This window comes from Scyliorhinus torazame, chromosome 16, assembly GCF_047496885.1.
Source record: "Scyliorhinus torazame isolate Kashiwa2021f chromosome 16, sScyTor2.1, whole genome shotgun sequence".
Lineage (NCBI taxonomy): Eukaryota > Metazoa > Chordata > Chondrichthyes > Carcharhiniformes > Scyliorhinidae > Scyliorhinus > Scyliorhinus torazame.
In genome coordinates this window covers 181812921-181828967 of record NC_092722.1, presented here as the reverse complement: position 1 = coordinate 181828967, position 16047 = coordinate 181812921, and the positions used below count along the sequence as shown (strand labels likewise).

General features: G+C 48.9%; 1 protein-coding gene across 1 annotated transcript in view; it reads right to left on the bottom strand.

Moving 5' to 3' along the window:
• The window catches only part of LOC140393267 (uncharacterized), a 101879-nt gene extending 90095 nt beyond the window's left edge, over window positions 1-11784 (bottom strand). The window contains exon 1 of the mRNA XM_072479552.1: window positions 11479-11784. Within this exon, the coding sequence (XP_072335653.1) occupies window positions 11479-11533 (55 nt within the window). The 5' untranslated portion in view covers window positions 11534-11784. The remainder of the gene's footprint in view (window positions 1-11478) is intronic.
• Between the last annotated feature and the right edge of the window lie 4263 nt (window positions 11785-16047).

Below are 16047 nucleotides of genomic sequence, written 5' to 3'. Positions count from 1 at the left end.
AACATTGCAAGTTGTTGGAACACCTTCCCATCGAGAGCTGTGGGGGCAGAGTCCTTGGGTGTCATTCTCCGACCCCCCCAGCGGGTCGGAGAATGGCCGTTGGCCGCCGTGAATCCCGCCCCCGCCGAAGTCTCCGGTACTGGAGATTGGGTGGGGGCGAGAATAGGGCCGCGCCGGTTGGCGGGACCCCCTGCTCAATTCTCCGGCCCGGATGGGCCGAAGTCCCGCCCAGAAATTGCCTGTCCCGCCGGCGTAAATTCAAGTTGGTATTTACCGGTGGGACCAGGCGGCGTGGGCGGGCTCCGGGGTCCTGGGGGGGGGGGGCGCGAGGCGAGCTGACCCCGGGGGGTGCCCCCACGGTGGCCTGGCCCGCGATCGGGGCCCACCGATCCGTGGGCGGGCCTGTGCCGTGGGGGCACTCTTTCCCTTCCGCCTCTGCCACAGCCTCCACCATGGCAGAGGCGGAAGTGACTCTCCCCACTGCGCATGCGCGGGAAACTGTCAGCGGCCGCTGACGCTCCCGCGCATGCGCCGCCCCGAATGTCATTTCCGCGCCAGCTGGCGGAGCAACAAACGCCATTTCCGCCAGCTGGCGGGGCGGAAATCCCTCCGCCGTCGGCCTAGCCCCTCAATGTCGGGGCCTGGCAGCCAAAGATGGGGCGGCGCGATGCCCGTCTGATTGGCGCCGTTTTGGGCGCCAGTCGGCAGACATCGTGCCGTTGGGGGAGAATTTCGCCCCTTGTGTATATTTAAGGCTGGGATAGACAGACTCTTGATCAGCGAGGGAATCAAGGGTTACAGGGAAAGGGCAGGAAAGTGGACGTGAGGAATGTCGGAGCAGCCGTGGTCCTATTGAATGGTGGAGCAGGCTCGAGGGGCCGAACAGCTTAGCATGTTCCTATCTGTGGTCTTAGTAAGAAGTCTTACAACACCAGGTTAAAGTCCAACAGGTTTATTTGGAATCACTAGGGTTCGGAGCGTAGCTCCTTCAGCAGGTGTTGTAGGACTTCTTACTGTGCCCAACACAGGCATCTGCACCTTATGGTCTTATGCTGCTCCCATGCACTCATGGCACCTCCCTATTTCTAGCATGCACAGAAAACGAGCAGCCAGAGGGGGTGGGAGAGCTTCCTAGACCGCAGCTCCAAGGAATCTTTGGACATGCACCTTGAAGGCGCATCACAGCTTTCAGCCATACCCTCCACCAGCACATAGACACACACCTCGTGGGGTTTAGTAGTGGAGGGGCTTCAGGGTCACAAACTGGTGAGCACCACACTTTTTCTGGTCTACAGCAGGTGGAGGCAGGGACGTGCCAGTGATCCGGTACTCGGAGGACAGCTAGACATCAGGATTGATGAGCCCCAGTCTCTGCCCCCACAGAGGTGACGCACCTCTGGGCCCGGTCTTCGTCCAGTTGCTGGAGCTCCAGAGGGATAACCCCATCACTCCTCGGATTACAAGGCCGACTGGTGGAGTTCCAACGCCTTCAGTCTGAGAAGGTTGAGCTGTTACTCCGAGGCAGCCAGGTCAACACTGCAAGGATGGCGGGCGCAGTGGAGATGCGAGTGTAAGATCGCTGCCCTGCGCTGGTGCAGGGCATGACCCCACGGTGGAGAGTGTGAACTCCATGCTACAGGAACCTGTGGGCATCTGCTAGTCCCAGCGCCAGAGGACGGTGGTGCTTTTACCCCTCACTCCAGCTGCCCCTCTCTCTCAAGGAGGAGGCCAGGGGCCATCGAGCACCCTCAGGGAGGAGGGGTGGCTGGTCCCTAGCCCAGGGCCTTCCACCCAGGAGGCTCTGGGAGTGCCCGGCCCATCTGACTCCCCCTCCTCTCTGACCGTTCCAGCTCCAGTCCATCCTGAAGGGACACTGGGGCGCTCTGGCCCAGGTTGCCCAAGAGCGCACCTGCTAAATACATCACAGACAACAGGGTACAGCAGACAGAAATCTGTTTCCATCTCTGCTCTGGATGCAGGGCAGACACGGGGGTGGGGGGGGGGGGGGGGGGGGTGTTTTGGGAGGTGAAGACAATTGCAACAAGTGAACACTGGTGTTCTTAGGCAATTGTAGATAGCGATATCGGTTAAAGTACCTTTGCCACTGTATTAAACCCCACTTTTTGCACCCGAATTGCACCTGCCCGCTCTCATTAGTTCGCTCCACAGATCCGCTGCCTCAGCTCCCTGGCCGCTTTCCCCTGAGCTCCCCCTCAGATGTGAGATCGCCAGCTTACCGTTTTTAAAAAGCAATTGCAAAACCCTCAGCTTGATTTTGCGATGCCTGTGTCAGAGGATCTGGCATGGTGGCGGGGTTACGGGGGAATGACCCGATAATCATATAATCATGAATTCAAACCGGTTTCCCGCACCTTTCTCGATGGGAACCTCATCACGCCAATCGGGGGGGGGGGGGGGGGGGGTGGGGCTGGGGACATTCGCGACGGGACACCTCGCCCCCCTTAATTCCCCTCTTCTTGGCTCCAGTGATATTTTTTGCCGCCCGCTGCAAATGGGGATGCAGAATCCCACCCCAGTTCCATTAGGGGAACATCTCGGAATAAGGAAAACCCAAGCAAAGATCCTGTTATAACCTGCCTACTGACGATTGGCTGGGGACTAATGATTATCCCACAATCCTATGGGAGTATGAACTTCCCCAATGAGGGGGGCGGAGAAACTCCTACTATAAATAAGCTGGCCAGTCCAGGAACCAGGAGGAAGGAGAAGGTAGCAAGGGAAGTTACTGCTACTGCTATGTATATGTTGTTATAGTAAATAAACTTTATTATTTTGTATCCTTAAAACTCGTGCTGGATTCTTCGGGGCCCTTACAAAAGACCCCAAAACAATTTCACTGGCCCAGACCACATCAAGATGTAGAACTTGCCACACTTGTTGAGTAAGAGAGAAATCACAAGCTGAAATAAAACCTGCTCCTTTGATTCCTGTTGCAGCTTTTGAAGAACCTTTTACAAGAATTCCAATGGACTCTGTCGGACCATTGCCGAGAACGCGAGGGGGAAGTCGATACTTGTTAACGGCTGGCCTGGTTGCTCAGTGGGTTGTACATTATTCCAAACAAACATACACCACTAAAAAACAGTGTTTCTAGTTAATCTTTGGGGGTTTGAGACACACAGCGAGGTTCATTGAATCCCTCCAGACCAGAAGGAGGCCATTCGGTCCATCGAGTCTGCAGCGACCCTCCAAAAGAGCACTCTACCTAGGCTCGTACCCCCATCCTATCCCCGTAACCCCACCCCAACTGTTTGGACACTAAGAGACAATTTATCATGGCCAATCCACCTAACCTGCTCACCTTTGGACTGTGGAAGGAAACCGGAGCACCCGGAGGAAACCCGTGCAGACACGGGGAGAACGTGCAGACTCCGCACAGTCACCCGAGGTCGGAATTGAACCCGGGTCCCTGGTGCTGTGAGGCAGCCGTGCTAACCACTGTGCCACATGCTGCCTTAACAAAATGCAAGCTTTTATTTATTTATTTTTAAAAAAAAATTATTCTCCTTTTTCACATTTTCTCCCAAATTTACACCCAACAATAAACAATAATCAGTATGAATGTAATGTCAATCCCCATATCAATAACAACGATCCCATCCTCCCACCAAACCCCAGACATTGGCCCACATGGTAACAGAAACAAATGACAAAAAGGAATCAGGAATCACCCACAGTCACCATTAACACATACAGTCCCCCTCCCCCCAACCCTCCCAGCCCCCAACCCCCCTAATGTTCGATGTGATCCAATTCTCGAAAGTGCATAATGAATAACGCCGATGATTACAAGCGTTAAGAATTCCAACAGGTCCCTCCGCCACTCCAGGCATAGGGTGGAGAGGTTGATCTCCACCCTAACAGGATTCGCCTTCGGGCGAGCAACGAGGATAAGGCTACAACATCTGCCTCCGCGCCCGTTTCCAACCCCGGCTGGTCCGACACCCCGAATATGGCCTCCTGAGGGCCCGGGTCCAGTTTCACGTGTACCACTTTAGAGAATACCCTAAACACCTCCTTCCAGTAATCCTCCAGCTTTGGACAGGCCCAAAACATATGAATGTGGTTTGCGGCCCCCCCCCCCCCCCCGCCCCCCCCCCCCCCCCACCCCGCAACGTTCACACACATCTTCTACCCCATCAAAGAGCCGGCTCATCCTCGCCCTTGTAAGGTGCGCTCTGTACACCACCTTCAGCTGTATCAGCCCCAACCTCGCACACGTGGTGGAGGCGCAAGTTTTTCTTTTTATCTGAAAGTGTATCTTGCAGAGCTGCAGAGTTAAACATTATAGTACCTCAACTGAAGTCACCATCTTGAACTGAAATGTTAATGCTGTTTCCCTCACCACAGATACTGCCCAACATACGGAGTGTTTGAAAAATTTCAGATTTCTAGTAGCCGCAGTAATGTGCTTTGCTTCGGACATTGTTTGGATTAAATATAATATTCTGTTGTACCAATGCCCTCGTTTTGAATTGATGGACTTTTAAACACAGATTAGAGATTTCAGTAAAAAATGTTAGATACTTTTCCATGAATAGGTAGAAAAAGTGAACTGTCAACACATTCAGTAAAGTCCTAATGGCACAACGGGACAATATCAATGAGAAACATCCTTAGGGGGTTAATTAAAGTTCTCAGTAACTCTTCCAGTAGTTCTGAGAATGTCTTTTAAAAATAACTCAGTCTGTAGATGAGCAGATTTTGCCCGACATCATCTTCTCGTGCTGTTGTGGTCTCGGCTGCTGAACAGAACATGGAGCGTGATGCACACAGCAGCACAAACTTTCACATTACTCATTCCTCCTGCTGACCCAGTCTCAGAAATTAATATAAACCAATGAATGGCAACAGAGACCCAGTTTTTCTTTCGTGAACTTCCTCCTGAGATGGGATTTGCACCGAACAAAATTCCACTCTGGACACATAGAACATACAGTGCAGAAGGAGGCCATTCAGCCCATCGAGTCTGCACCGACCCACTTAAGCCCTCACTTCCACCCTATCCCCCTAACCCAATAACCCCTCCTAACCTCTTTGGACATTAAGGGCAATTTATCTTGGCCAATCCACCAAACGTGCACGTCTTTGGACTGTGGGAGGAAAGCGGAGCACCCGGAGGAAACCCACGCAGACACGGGGAGGACGTGTAGACTCCGCACAGTGACCCAAGCCGGGAATCGAACCTGAGACCCTGGCGCTGTGAAGCCACAGTGCTATCCACTTGTGCTGCCCCAAAAGACAATGAATGACTTTGCACTATGGTGACCATCCGCCTTGATATGTAGTCGACCAAATAAAAAACAATCTAGAAATAAAAATGTAGCCTGAAATTGCAGAATTCATAGTGTCATAGAAATAGGCCAGAAAATGCCAATTGTGCCATGTGCGTGGAACAACAACAAATAGTTTTCTATTTGTGTCTTTAACATAATGAAAACATCCTAAGGCGCTTTACATGAGTGTAATCAAACAAAACTTAATACCAAGCCACACAAGGAAAATGGGATTAAGAACAGTCGACCGTGGGCGGCACGGTGGTGCAGTGGTTGGCACAGTTGCTTCACAGCGCCAGGTCCGATTCCCAGCTGGGTCACTGTCTGTGCGGATTCTGCACATTCTCCCCGTGTCTGCATGGGTTTACTCCGGGTGCTCCGGTTTCCTCCCACAGTCCAAAGATGTGCAGGCTAGGTGGATTGGCTGTGCTAAATTGCCCTTTGTGTCCAAAAGGTTGGTGGGGTTACTGGATTATGGGGATAGTGTGGAGGCTTGGGTTTAAAGAGGGTGCCCTTTCCAAGGGCCAGTGCAGACCCGATGGCCGAATGTCCTCCTTCTGCACTCTAAATTCTATGAAAAATAGCGTCATAAAAGGGGAAAGATAGGTAGACGTGTTATAACCTTCCCGGATCCGACTGGCTGGGAAAATTGGTTGCCCCGTGTTCCTTGGGGAATATGAACTCCTCCAGGGAGGGCGGGGTAGGGGGGGTGTGTGGTGGGAGGGAAGGGGGGTGGGCATTGGAATCATTAGCAGTGCAGTTGTATGAATGGAGCTGGCCAGTGTGGTACCGACTAGAGAGGTAACCAGTAGTAAACTATTGGCCCTGTGCATATGTTGTTGTAAATAAAGTTATTTTCTGCTTGACTCTACAAACTCGTGCTGGATACTTCGTGGCCCTCATAAAAAGATGCAGAGTGGGCAGTGAGGGAATTTCAGCGTTTTGGGTCCCAGACACCTGAAGGCATGACCTCCATCGGTTGGAGCAGTTAAAGTTGTATGGAGTCATGATCATTGGATTGGATTGTTTGTTTATTGTCACGTGTACCGAGGTACAGTGAAAAGTATTTTTCTGCGAGCCTCAACGGAGGAAAAGAAAAGGAAATAAAAGAAAATACATAATAGGGCAACACGAGGTACACAATGTAAATACATAACACCGGCATCGGATGAAGCATACAGGGGTGTAGTGTTAATGAGGTCAGTCCATGAGAGGATCATTTAGGAGTCTGGTAACAGCGGGGAAGTAGCTGTTTTTGAGTCTGTTCGTGCGTGTTCTCAGACTTTTGTGTCTCCTGCCCGATGGAAGAAGTTGAAAGAGTGAGTAGGCCGGGTGGGAGGGGTCTTTGATTATGCTACCCGCTTTCCACAGGCAGCGGGAGGTGTAGATGGAGTCAATGGATGGGAGGCAGGTTCGTGTGATGGATTGGGCGGTGTTCACGACTCTCTGAAGTTTCTTGTGGTCTTGGGCCGAGCAGTTGCCATACCAGGCTGTGATGCAGCCCGATAGGATGCTTTCTGTGGTGTATCTGTAAAAGTTGGTACTGGTTAATGTGGACATGCCGAACTTCCTTAGGTTCCTGAGGAAGTATAGGCGCTGTTGTGCTTTCTTGGTGGTAGCGTTGACGTGGGTGGACCAGGACAGATTTTTGGAGGTGTGTATCACTAGGAATTTGAAACTGCTAACCATCTCCACCTCGGCCCCGTTGATGCTGACAGGGGTGTGTACAGTACTTTGCTTCCTGAAGTCAATGACCAGCTCTTTAGTTTTGCTGGCATTGAAGGAGAGATTGTTGTTGCTGCACCACTCCACTAGGTTCTCCATCTCCCTCCTGTATTCTGACTCGTCGTTACTCAAGATCCTGCCCACCATGGTCGTATCGTCAGCAAACTTGTAGATGAAGTTGGAATCAAATTTCACCACGCAGTCGTGTGTGTACAGGGAGTAGAGTAGGGGGCTAAGTACGCAGATGATTACAGAGATAGGAAGAGGCCATGGATGGATTTGAAAGCAAGGGTGAGAGGTGAAAAATCGAGGTGTTGCCCACCCAGAAGCCAATTTGGTCAGCCAGCACACGGCTGTGCGGGAAAGGGGTTTGCTGAGAGTTCAGAATTGTGGAAGTTAGAAAGTGGAAGGCCTGTCCGAAACGCATTGGAATAAAGAAATCCAGAGTTAACAAAGACATGGGGGAAGATTTTAGCAAAGGTGAACTGAAGCAGGGGTAAACTGGACAGTGTTATGGAGGTGGAAATAGAGGTCTTAATGATGGAACGGATATGCGGTGAAGCTCCCTTGGGCTCAAATAGCACAGTCTTGCTTAGCCTCACAGTCGCCAGGGGAAATAGGATTGCTGCTGGCAAGGGAAAGTACCTCGTGGTGGAGACTGAAGACAAGGGCTTCGGCCTTCCCAATGTTTAGTTGGAGGAAATATTTGTTCCTCCTGTTCTGGATTTCAGACAGGCAGTCTGACCATTTGGAGATATAGGTTTAGAGAGAGCATACATCATCAGCATACATGTAGAAGGAGGAGCATGCGGCATGTAGATGGGAATTACAATAAGGCCAATTGTACTGGAACAGGAAAAGAAGACAGTGCAAGAGATTCTCTCACAATGAATAAAGATGGATCTAGGCAAGTGAAGTATCACCAAACTGGATAATGGTAGAAATGGTGAAGGGAACTGGTGTGGTCAGCCGTTTAAAAGTACAATGAGGGGCAGTTTACCTTTGTCACAGTTATTTAGGCAGTAATTTTTGACTTTGATAAGCGCTTTTTCAGTACAGTGACAGGGCAGAAACCTCAGTGGACGATTTCAAACATGGAGTCCCTGGAAAGGTGGGAATGGATTTCAGAGGTGACATCACATTCAAGGACTTTGGAAAGGAAACGGATGTTGAAGATGGGACAGCAGTTTGCAAGGATGGATGGGCCAAGGACTGGATTTTTGAGGCGACGAGTGATGATGGCAGATTGAAAAGAGATGGAGACAGAAATGTTGTGGGGGGGGGGGAGAAGCGGGGGGTGGGGGGGGGAGTGGGGGAGGAGCGGAAACAATCATTTACAATATTAGCTAACATGGGAGCTGGGAAGGAAAGTAGGTGCTCAGCAGTTTAGTGGGAATGGGATTGAGGGAACTGGAGTGGGTCTCAGGGTTGATAAGCTTGGAGAAGGCATGAGAGAAAATGGGAGAGAAGGCAAAGAAAGAGGCAAGTTCAGTGGTAGGGCAGAGTGGAACTTTAGAGGCAGATTGGCTCATGAAAGAGGTCTTGTCCACTGTGTGCATGAGGAGTCCTCACCAACACCAGAGTCAGCTGGATGCGCTACTATAGAAGCTATATCTTCACCCACTCTTGCATATATCCTAGCAGCGGACTGATAATCATCACTGGGAGGATCTTTTGTTTAAATGCCTCCCCTCCTGAAATCAGTCTTGCATCATGAAGGGACCTAAGGAGGGGTCAAGGAGGATTAGTAAAATGGCTGGGAAGATTTTGTTTTGTTTTATTTGTGTGCATTTTATTTTACTATGTTGGTCTGCGTTTTATGGACTGCTCCCCTGAAGAACAGGGTTAAAATGATTAAAGCGAATTGCTGAAGCACATCTGCTTTATGCAGCCACATGAAATTTCGCTCTATATTATTTTAATAGAGGCAACAACCCAATTACATTAGCTGGGTGACATCTCCATTAAAAAAAAGCCGAAAGAGAAACTTGTTGGATACATTTGCAGTGTGTCATTGTCACTGGTGATTTTCACCCTACTTGACTTGAGGAAGGAAAATTTCAGCAAGTTTTGTTAGCTCAAAGTATTTTTACAAAATCCCTCAAAAATATTATCTGCAAACGCATTGAAAACGTTTATGCGGACTGTCAACGACAAACTATCACATTTTCGTCAACCTAGTGTCCTGACTTTATAAGTGATAAATTCATATATTGACAGTTTGCAAAGTCTCAGGCAAGCGACCACTTGGAAGCGATGACTGTAGAAAGGTTTGGTTTTACTCTCCTAATTATACACTCCTTCTACTTCCCGAAGCGTCTCACGTTTCAGGCCCATACCCAGGTCGGGGTATCCCCACCCTCTCTTCTGGGTAAATCGTGTTCAGGTGAGGGCACAGGGACTCTGATGTTGCAGATCCCTGGGCCTACTGTCAGGTTATAACACCATTATAATGGTATGCAAATTTGTAACACCACAACACTGACCTCCTTCTAATGGTGCAACTGGGGCTGTTTAGCACAGGGCTAAATCGCTGGCTTTGAAAGCAGACTGAGGCAGGCCAGCAGCACGGTTCGATTCCCCGAACAGGCGCCGGAATGTGGCGACTAGGGGCTTTTCACAGTAACTTCATTTGAAGCCTACTTGTGACAATAAGCGATTTTCATTTCATTTCATTCATTCACTATAGCACTTCAGGTTTGTCACCTCCCTCAAACCGCAGCTCTAGAATTTGTACAAGAGACCAGTCTCTTTGCTCTAAACAAATCTGCTTCTCTGCTCGCAAACTGCAATAGCCTCAACGTCCTATTGTATATTACTTGGGGAATTAAGAGCACCACAATAGTAAATTTTCAAAGTAGTGCTACAGGTCAGCCACCCATTACAGAAACCTCCTGGTTTTTGAGCTCAACTGGGAGTTTTCAACAACAATCCTCCATGGCAGCTTAGCGTCAGGGTGGCACAGTGGTTAGCACTGCTGCCTCACAATGTCAGGGACCCGGGCTCAATTCCAGCCTTGGGTGACTGTCTGTGTAGAGTCTGCATGTTCTCCCCGTGTCTGCTTGGGTTTCCTCCCACAGTCCAAAGATGTGCAGGTTAAGTGGATTGGCCATGCTAAATCTCTCCTTAATGCCCAAAGATGTGCAGGTTACGGGGATGGAGCGGGCGTGTGGACCTAGTTAGGGTTCACTTTCAAAGAGTCGGTGTGGACAGTATGGGCTGAAAGGTTTCCTTCAGTACTGTAGGGATTTTACGGTTCTATGGAGGCAAATCAAAATTCTAGCCCAAAATCACCAACTAAAATGCAATTGTATCAGTGTGGGTGGGTATGAATTAGTCTATGATTTAAAACCATGCATTATATGCATATTTTTACAGAATGCTTTGAAAAGAAAAACATTTCTTTAATAGTTAAATTTTAAAAAATCACTTATAGTTAAAGTTTGCGAAGCAGATTTGTTTAGAGCAAAGAGGCTGCTCTATTGTACAAATCATCGAGCTGGGGTTTGAGGGAGGAGGAAAACATAAAATGCTACATTGCCACCACTAACAGCAGGCCATAATTAGGGTGTAACAAATTTGCATACCATTATAAATGTCAATATGGGCATGTAGACCAGAAAGTTTGGGCAAAACGGTCACATAAATGTGATGGCTTGAAGCTCAATTTTGTCGACAGGTAGCATGGACATTTTGAGTGCGTTATGGACACTTATTTACAGGGACTTTTATTGCTCAAACAAATTCCTGTTTTCACTTTTGTTTGAAGGGGTGTGCCTTTAGACTGACACTTTCTTTAGGTGTGTCTTTTGATTGAGGCCAGGGCTCAACAATAGCTTTCAGCCCAGTCCAAACCTTTGGCTGCCATTAACAGAGGTTTCTTTCCTTAAGTGACATAAGTGCACCAGTTGGGTCTTTGCAACACCTTCAAGGACACTATTGTGAGCACAACATTTTTTTCTTACAGACTGAATTCAAATTGCCAAGCTCCCATGGTGGGAAGGTAATTTGAACTCACATCCCTGCGATTTTGAGGCTGTGTCACAAGATTACTGGACGAATAACACTCCCGTACATTTCGAGTCATCACTTGAGCAATTTGAAAATTGTACAAAACTATTGCAGTCAAGTTAGTTAACATTAAATATTAATTTCCTAATGTGTCAAGAGTAAAACAATCAATCTGAAAAACATTTTTTCCCCCACATTCGGTAAGCCTCCCTAAATCTAAAGCTGTTGGACCACTGGTACTTGGAGTGCAGAAGAATACCATTTAACTGATCATGCCTTCTTTGGTTCTTTGCAAAAACACCCCAAAAATAATTCACTCTTTGATGGTTCAAGGTCCCCAGCAGAGACCTCTATCACCTTGGTACCATGATCTTTGACCCTTTAGTCAGGTTTCTTCGTAATAAGAGGGAGGCAGACAAAAGTAGGTGTCATGAGATCTACTCACCAGGTCCAATGAGAATTAACAACGATGAGAAGATCAAAAGGCCTGTTTCTTCCATGATGTTTTGCTGAATAATCCTTACGGGGTTCTCAGGTGAGCAAGGGAAGCCCTTTTTGCTTTTTGCACATGTCCAGTAAAGGCTGGGAAAGAAGACTGGGAAAGGAACCTTGACCAACTCAGTGGTATGAGAAGCTGCCTTCGGTTGCGTTGGAAGTAGGATGGGTGAGGGTGTTTGGGTGGGGGTGGGGCAGGAGCAGGGAGAGTTCTGCTGCTCCAGGAAACAGATGTTCCTGACAGCCTCCGCACATTGTCTGAACTGCTTTGTCTGTGGCGCTCTGTAGTCCAGATTTCTGAACTGAGATTTATACCCAGAATTCTGAACTCCACAAACGGTTTCAATGTTTGCCACTTATTTAAAGAAAAAACATACTTTTTCTGCTTATCCTGTTACCCAGTGCAAGTGACTAACAATGCTTTGATGTGCAACGGTAGAGGTAACCCTGGTAACCTTACTAATTGTTCTCTTCCCTTCCCAAGCAGTGTCACAAAATACCTGGCAGGGTCACCCCATGTGGTATCTGGGTGGGAGGAGAAAAAGATGTTTTCTTGATGGAACAGCCAACTCTCCCTCAGTCCACCCACATGAAATTGTGGAAAATGTGTAGAAAACTCTCCCAAAACTCATCCATTAGCACATGACTTGGTTGTCTGTTGTTAGGCACAGTACATAAACTAGGCTTGCATTCCCTGGAATATAATATGGTTTTATATATATATATATGTGTGGTTAAGGGATGATTTTACTGATATATTTGGATTATTAACTGAATTAAAAGAGTATAAAAAGTATGTTCCATCAGGGAAGCTAGGACAAAGGATCATAACCTTGAATCAGAGCCTAACTATTCAGGGGAGAATTTAGAAAATATTTATTCCCTTGAAGGGTGACAGATGTGCAGAACTCCCACCTACAAAATCTCAGTGAGTCATTTTAAATTTGAGATTGATAGATTTTAGCAGGGATTTGGAAACAAGAAAGATAAATATAGGTAGAACACAGGCCAACCATAGCTTATTTAAAGTTATAGGATTGAATCATAGAATTTACAGTGCAGAAGGAGGTCACTCAGCCCATCGAGTTTACACTGGCCCTTGAAAGAGAAAGCGCACACCTCCACCCATCCCCGTAACCCAGTAACCCCACCCAACCTTTGAACACTACGGGGCACTTTAGCATGGTCAATAACTGTGAGAGGAAACCGAAGCACCCGGAGGAAACCCACGCAGACACGGGAGAAAATGTCGACTCCGCACAGACAGTGACCCAAACCGGGAATCGAACCCGGGTCCCTAGCGCGGTGAAGCAACAGTGCTAACCACTGTGCTATCTTGCCGCCCATTGGATTTTGTTGGAGCTGTGGTGATTCCTGCTGACGGGCTAGAAAGCAGGAGAAAACCTTACTTTGACCATTTGGGGAAACCTCAGCTGGATGTGAGGTCTATCAGAGCGCTGCCACCTCTTCAGTTCCACCAGCACCATACTGAAACATACTGTTTTGGCCTCAACTTCTTTCTGTGGTGGAGAATTCCACAGGCTCACCACTCTCTGTGTGAAGAAATCTCTCCTCATCTCTGTCCTAAATGGTCTACCCCGTATCCTTACACTGTGACTCCTTACTGCATCAATTCTGACTAGTCCTGTTAGAATTTTACAGGTTTCTATGAGATCCCCCCTCATTCTTTGGAACTCCAACAAATACAATCCTAACCGACTCAATCTCTCCTCGTACTTCAGTCCCGCCGTCCCAGGAATCCGTGTGGTAAACCTTTGCTGCACTCCCTCTATAGCACATCCTTCGTGATATAAGGAGACCAAAACTGCGCTCAATATACCAGTTGTGGTCTCACCGAGGTGCTGTATAATTGCAACAAGACTTCCTTGCTCCTGTACTTGAATCCTCTCGCCTTGAAGGCTGACATAACATTTGCCTACTGCGCCTGCATGCTTGCCTTCAGCGAATGCTGTACAAGTCACTCAGGTCTCATTGCTCATTCCCCGCTCTCTATCCACAGCCATTCAGATTATAATCTGGGGCGAAATTCTCTGGTATCGGCGCAATGTCCGCCGACCGGCGCCAAAAACGGCGCAAATCAGTCCGGCATCGTGCCGCCCCAAAGGTGCGGAATCCTCCGCATCTTGACTGGCCGAGCCCTAACCTTGAGGGGCTAGGCCCGCGCCGGACTGATTTCCGCCCCGCCAGCTGGCGGAAAAGGCCTTTGGTGCCCCCCCAGCTGGCGCGGAAATGACATCTCCGGGCGGCGCTTGCGCGGGAGCGTTAGCGGCTGCTCACGGCATCCCCGCGCATGCGCTGTGGAGGGAGTCTCTTCTGCCTCCGCCATAGTGGAGACCGTGGCGAAGGTGGAAGGAAAAGAGTGCCCCCACAGCACAGGCCCGCCCGCGGATCGGTGGGCCCCGATCGCGGGCCAGGCCACCGTGGGGGCACCCCCCCGGGTCCAGATCGCCCCATGCCCCCCCCAAGAGGACCCCGGAGCCCGCCCGCGCCGCCTTGTCCCGCCGGGAAGGAAAGTGGTTTATTCCATGCCGGCGGGGCAGGCATTCTAGCAGTGGGACTTCGGCCCATCCGGGCCAGAGAATCGCGGGGAGGCCCCTCCAACCGGCACGCCGCGATTCCCGCCCCCGCCGAATCTCCGGTGCCGGAGAATTCGGCAGCCGGCGGGGGTGGGATTCCCGCCAGCCCCTGCCGATTCTCCGACCCGGCGGGGGGGTCGGAGAATCTCGCCCCTGGTTTCCTGCTTTTGCTACCAAAGTGGAAACCCTCACATTCAGCCACATTATACTGCATCTGTCAGGCATTTGCCCATTCATTCAGCCTGTCCAAATCCTCACAGCTCACCCTTCCACCCAGCTTTGTGTCATCTGCAAATTTAGATATGTTACATTTAGTTTCCTCATCTAAATCATTAATATATATTGTGAATAGCTGGGGTTCTAGCACCGATCTCTGTGGGACCCCAATAGTCAGTGCCTGCCATTTGGAAAAAAAACCACTTTTTGTTTCCTGTCTGCCAACCAGTTTTCTATCCATCTCAATTACACCACCCTCAATCATTTGAAAAAAAAAAAATTTAGAGCCCCAATTCTCTTTTTTGTTCCAATTAAAGGGCAATTTAGCGTGGCCATTCGCCTACCTGCACATCTTTTTGGGTTGTGGGGGTGAGATCCATGTCTACACGGGGGGGAATGTGCAAATTTCACACGGACAGTGACCCAGGGCCGGGATGGAACTCTCCTACTCGCCGTGAGGCAGCAGTGCTAACCACAGCGCCATCGTACCACCTTACTACCCCCAACCCTTTAATTTTGCACGCTAATCTCTTATTTGGGACTTTGTCGAAGGCATTCTGAAAGTGAAAATAAACCTCATCCACTGGCTTTCCCTCATCAACTCTACTCGTTACATCCCCGAAGAATTCCAGTAGATTTGTCAAACGTCAATCTCTTTTGTAAATCCAAGTTGACTCTGTCTGATCCCGCCACTGTTTTCCTAGTGCTCAGCTATTACATTTTTTGTAACGGACTCCAGCAATTTCTCCACTACCAACATCAGGCTGACTGGTGTATTATTCCGTTTGCTTTCTACCTCTCTTTTTAAATAGTGGGTTACATTAGCGACGTTCCAATCTGTAGGAACTGTGCCAGAGTTTGTAGAATCTCGGAAGGTGACCACTAATGCATCCACAATTTCTAGGGCCACTTCATTAGGTATTTGGGGATGTAGATTATCGGGCCCTGGGATTTATCGGTCTTCAATCCCATCAATTTTCCCAACACCATTTTCCTACTTCTTCAGTTCCTCCCTTTCACTATACCCTGTGTCCTCCAACATTTCTGGTACATTATTTGTGCCCTCCTTTGTGAAGATAGAATCAAAGTATGTATTTAGTTGGCCAGCCATTTCTTTCTTCCCAATTACCATGTGGTCACCCCACGTAGCGCCAGCCACTGCTGGCAAAATGCCAGTAGCGAAGGAAAGAGATGCTTAATTGTCGGCTTAAGTGGCTTAATTGGTTTCTGCACTGGACGACTGCCCTCTGTCTGCCCCAGGTCCCCTCCACGAGCAAAATGCCATGATGGTGGGGAGGCGGTGGGCACTCTGCTCTGCAGCTCTCCCCCAGATTTTACAGCATCACCTGTCTCCTACCATTACAGGCCACATTAGATTCAGCCTGTAGAAACATACTGATGATTATTTTGACTTTGCAATATCGGGTAAATAGGTGAGAGTGAGTTGGAGCTAGGTTTAAATCTCTCCTGGTTGTTAATTCTTCAAAGCCAATGCATTCGTACAAATCCAGGAACATGTCCCAAGACACTTCACAGGAGTTTTATCAAACAAAATTGGACACCAAGTCACATCTAGAGATATTAGGACAGGTGACCAAACGTTTGGCCAAAGCGATAGCTTTTACATAGGAAAGAGAGGCAGAGAGGCTCAGGGAAGGAATTCTAACGCTTAGTGCTCAAGTACCTGAAGGCACGTCTGCCAAGGA